Source organism: Pterocles gutturalis, unplaced genomic scaffold (genome assembly GCF_000699245.1).
Source record: "Pterocles gutturalis isolate BGI_N339 unplaced genomic scaffold, ASM69924v1 scaffold6589, whole genome shotgun sequence".
NCBI classification, from domain to species: Eukaryota; Metazoa; Chordata; class Aves; order Pterocliformes; family Pteroclidae; genus Pterocles; species Pterocles gutturalis.
The window spans coordinates 1-5,170 of NW_010128114.1; the positions used below are offsets into that span (position 1 = coordinate 1).

General features: G+C 38.8%; 1 protein-coding gene across 1 annotated transcript in view; it reads right to left on the reverse strand.

Moving 5' to 3' along the window:
* Positions 1-505: 505 nt before the first annotated feature.
* SCUBE1 (signal peptide, CUB domain, EGF-like 1) overlaps positions 506-5,170 on the reverse strand; it is a gene marked incomplete at both ends in the record, with an annotated part of 90,859 nt that continues 86,194 nt past the window's right edge. The window contains 3 exons of the mRNA XM_010079497.1: positions 506-658; positions 3,187-3,384; positions 4,850-5,011. Coding sequence (XP_010077799.1) covers positions 506-658; positions 3,187-3,384; positions 4,850-5,011 — 513 coding nt within the window. The remainder of the gene's footprint in view (positions 659-3,186; positions 3,385-4,849; positions 5,012-5,170) is intronic.

A 5,170-nucleotide genomic window follows, 5' to 3' on the forward strand; every position in this document is an offset into this window, starting at 1 on the left:
ATATAAAATATGTTTTATATATTTAAAACCAGACTGTTTTAAAATGTGGATTTATGAAAGTGGTTACTGAAAGGATATTTCTCTTTGCATCACTGTTTTTCCTCTGTTAGAGTTGTGACTTTATTAATTTATACTTTTCAAGATTTTGTGGGACTTGATGAAAAGGGCCTTCCTAAAATGCACACCAATTAATGGTATTCTCATTACACATATGAAAAATGACAATTTAAAGGAGTCTAAGTGAATTCAGTGGGATAAGAAGTTTAAAGAAATCTGTGTAACTTGCTGTTTATCCTTCAAGTATTAGGAAAAGTAATAAAAGTAAAATTAGGTATTATTTCAAAGTCTTTGCAACTGGTTTTAAAGTAATTCACTAGACTAAAAATGAGTTATATCAAGTTTTTCCGCATTCTTCTCTTCCTGTCATCAGCATAAGAGAGATTCTAAAAGATAATTTTCTGTAATTCAGATATAACACAAAGATGGAAGACAATCCCATTCTCACCATCGTAAGTCACATAAGGGACCTGAAATCCTTTGCCACTGTTTCCTTCATTTGACTTGAACTGAATCCAGAGTTTCCTTGATCTTGAGGTAAATGCAATAGGTCTCTCGTAAGTCTGACACGTTTCATATGTAGTAATTGAAGTAGGAGAAGCTGGAAAGAAGGTTAAATAAATAAATGTTCTTTATAAAAAACTTCTTGCACCCTTCCTGATATAGACATCAGAAATGTCAAACTGACAAGACACTTCTCAGTTGATGTATTCCTGAGAGCAGAATTTTTTTTGTGATAGAAGGGACGTAGTCTTTATCGGGATATAAGGAGATTGAAGTTTTTCCACAAAGTTAGTGGGAACACCTCTGTCCCCCAGCAAGAAGCTTAAGCAGACAGTGAGGTGCCACAGATAATTTTTGACACCTATAAAATTACTATCAACATTACTTATTTTGTGTACTACTCCAGCACTGGATTCCAGGGTTCCCATACACTGGGCCCAGAGAGGTAAGGACAAGTCAGCTGCGCTCCAGGCAGAGCAGTGACCAGCTCCTGCCACTGCCAGTTTGGGGAGTTAATCTGATAGCAGTAAACCACTTATCAGAATGTAACAGCCTGATGTAGTGATTCTGACAGAAAGATCACCGCACACTGAGGTTTTAGTGATCTACTGAACAGTTAACCTGGGTATGGCCAGGCCTGTGCCACCCTGTGTGTCCAGCAGGACCTGCAGGCCCATGTTGTGTGGCACAAATCCCACGGCTGCAGGATAACCTCAGCCAGCTCATTGTAACGAGAGGAACTTGGAGGCAGCTCCCACTTGGTACTGGTGACTGTGCTACTGCCTGGCCTTGCCTTTATCTGAAAGTGCAGCAGGAAGTTCTCGTGAGAACATTGTTTCTGTTTGACAGTAGAAATGATAAACAGAGTTGTTTCCTTTAAGGAAAGCTCGACTGACTGAAAGGGAAAAATCTCTTCTAACAGGGTCTGCCCTGCGTGCTGGATGTGGATCAGAGGCCATTTGATACCTGTGGTTCCCACCAACTAAGGGGATGTAGGATTGTCTATACTATTCTCTCCTTATAACGATAGCTCTAATAAATAGCATTTAAAATTATACCTTACAGAGTCTAAGTGCCTTTCTTACTGGGCTCATAATGGACCAGCACCTCCCAGTGCAAAACACCTGGTTGTGGTTTGAAAATAAATGTAATTTATCTACACTGAAACAGAGCTAATAGCTGGGAACCAGAAAGACTCCCATTTGCCCCTAACATACGTAACAAATGGAGGGTGTGGGATGTCTCCAAATCATTACGTATCATGAAGTTCATCTAAGCTGAAATGAATTGCAAAAAAAAGGGAAAAAAAAGCTTCTTACCTAGTTCAAAATAAACCACTCCATAGGCACAGGATAATTAAGGAAAATAACAAGTGTAAGCTAAAAGCTGAACTTGCTAGGGCCGATTCAACTCTTGCCCATGTTAGCAAGAAGAGACCTTTTGAACTGAATGGGATTTGGATTCTTGAAGTGCAAAAAAGTGGATTTAACTGTAACTGCCATCAGTTTTTCCACAGCAATGTTAGCAGCCAACCTTACATGAACTACGATAAATATTCAGAATATCTATTCTTATGATGCCAAACAAAGAATCACAGAATCATACAATAGTTTGAGTTGGAAGGGACCATGGAGGTCATCTAGTCCAACCTCCCTGCAGTAAGCAGGGACATCAGGGATCAGAAATCACGGCTCTGAAAAACCACCCTCATTTTCCAGTGTTGTAGTTATTTTGGTATTGTTACTGAAGTGGAAGTAAAACTTTTCCCTATGTGCCTGGGTTTACTCACTGTTGGAACTACAGTTTGGGATCAGATGGACAACTGATTTGTTCTCCTACAGTAAGTGTTTTGCTTTTAAAAAACTGACCTGGAAAGATATTATTTCCTTCCATCTACAGTAAGCAGGTTGTCAACCCAAGCCCTCAAGGATACAAAGTTGTGAAAATTGTTTTAGCAAATAAAATACACTGTTTTATCAAGTAAAATATGCTGTTTTAAACAAAGCTCCATATAAACAATTGCCTTTCAGGTTTGGTGCTTCTTGAAGATTTATCAACAGATCACCAGAAGCTGGATGCCTGCACAGGACTGCAGAAGGAGTGCATTTCATTGGTGTCTGAACTTCAGAAGTTGTTGAATTAACTTCATAATCAAAGACACAACACAACCCCCACTCCACATAAAATTGGGAAACCTTTGGATTTCTTGAGGGTGTCAGGTGTACTAACCTGTGTCACTGCACAGATTTAGCAGTAACTGCAGCGTATATATGCTTGCAGAGGATAAATGAGAGCACACGTTGTACAGGTGAGAGTAGATAGCTCTCCCAGTATAACTTATCATAGCTTTGTTGAGTTGTAGAGTAGCAGTGATTTATCCCATGTGGCAATTGGGACAGACAGAAGCCCAGTAACTGCTCTGTGGTTCAGCCAAGACACTTGAATAATTAATGTCACTCTATTCACTGTTATGGGTACAGAGTTCTGTTTTAACTTGCTGTACCAGTTCATCCAACAATCCTTTTAGAAAAGCCAGATAGATGAAGACAGTTATCCCTTCAGCATGAGCTTTCCAGTCAGTGAGTTTGCAATAAATATTTATGTAACCCATGTCTGGCAACTTACCACTTTTTCTCATTACTAAAACATCACCACATTCATCTTCAATTGGGAGAAATATCTCAGGTACTACGATGAGTATTCTCCTCTTTGGGGGTGGATTTATATTCCAAATGCATTCAACATTAGCTGGGTAGTCTCCAGGATAGTTGGGCGATTCAATGTAGCCAGTATAATCCCCAAGTTCTCCTCCACAGTGCTGGTCTGAGAAGAAACATAAATTAGTATTTGTGTTAGCTGATTAGCTAATTTGACGTGTTTTTCTAGATCTGTCAAGAGCAAGTCTAAACTGCTCCTTGTGGCTTTAGGAATGCATACATTCTCCAGCTGCCTCTTTGTTTAGTGTGGAAAGCCTTTAAAGGAATACTTCATCTGCAGGGCTGCTCCGGCTGATTTTCAAAATCTTAATCTCTGGTGTATAAACTGATTCAATCCTTCATTCAGGCTGCTTTAACGTTTGATTAAGAAACGAACACAGGTAAGTAAACATGATCCCATTGTGCAGGAACTTGCACAGTGGTTACCACTGAGACCACGCTGACATGCAGAAGGCATTCTGCTTTAACTTCACTTGATTTTTAACCTGATTTAGCTGAATGACTGTGATGATCCTAACAGCCAACCTTATCTTGATTACAGATCTGCCTTGCTTTATCTTAGATTAAATCAGTTAATAAAGAATGTCCATTGACAGATCAGTTTCACTTTCTGAGATTTCAAAACTCCTATTGAATTTGCCACAGAAGCCTGATTCAGTAAGTTACTTAAGCTTCATCTCTCCAGGCCTACTCACCCACGTAAAACTAGACATATGTTTAAATATTTTGCTTAATCCAAGTGTCAAAGATTATGCAAGGTCAGGAACTAGCTTGAAAACAAGGAGTATCTAAGACAGTGAAGTGACAAGGATGGTCTTATTTTACAGGAAAATCATCAAACTTCTTCAAATTCCTTACAAATCTCTAATTTACTCATATTAGAAATTATGGAAGGCTTCAAAGACACATGGCACGTAATCAGAATAAAAACTTATGACAGACTTGCACATTAGTTTAGTTAGTTTAGGTGACGTTACCTAATTATTATATTCTCTTAAATTAGCATGGTAGAGATGAAAAAAATTGGTTGCTTAAAAGAATCAGTCGTTCACAAGAGATCAAATAAAATTGCACTGGAATCCTTGGGGATATTTAAAATGGTAATTGAAGAGAGGAGTATAAGTACTCCAAAAAAGCCTATGAGAAGATTTCACTGTCATGAGTGATAACCTGGCAATTGTAGTATGCATGACCATATCTCCTAATATTTTATTGTTATTATAAAATGGCAGTTACTCTGATAGAATATATTGTGCTCTACAGAGACATGGAGGAATATACATCACTGCAAGACAACTTACAGGATCTGGGAACCCAAAAACTCAGTAGTTTTAACTTGTAGCTGGCACTCTGCCAAATTATGGTAAAGCTAAAACAATCATATGCATTAAGTGGTACTTTTCCAGTGTTTTTTCTCATTGTTTTCCCCATTTTTACTATTCCCTCTGGCAGTAGATGTATGCTAACTAGGAAATACAGAATTGAAGTCCAGCCTGACAGATAGAACCTTCAAGCTGCAGTTCAGATTCAAAGATACTCTTCATCTCACAACTAATATAAATGCAACTTACTTTTGCAGTGTGTAACGTTAGTGGAGCCATCAAAATCTGTACTTGTGTTCCCAGGGCAGGTGATGCAGTAGTTTTGACCAAACTCAGGCTGGTATGTTCCCACAGGGCATCGGATACATCTGTGTGTTGTGGAGTTGTAATAGTGTCCAGGAGAACAATGAACTGTAAGGCATGAAGTGTATTATTTTCAGAAAGTAGCAATCTTTAGTGCAGAGAGAACTTTCCTCTATCCTGGACGTACCTCATGATCCTCATTCTGCAATATACTTATTAGGCCACAGAAGGCAAAAAAAGACACCTCCCTTCTCCACCCCCCCCACC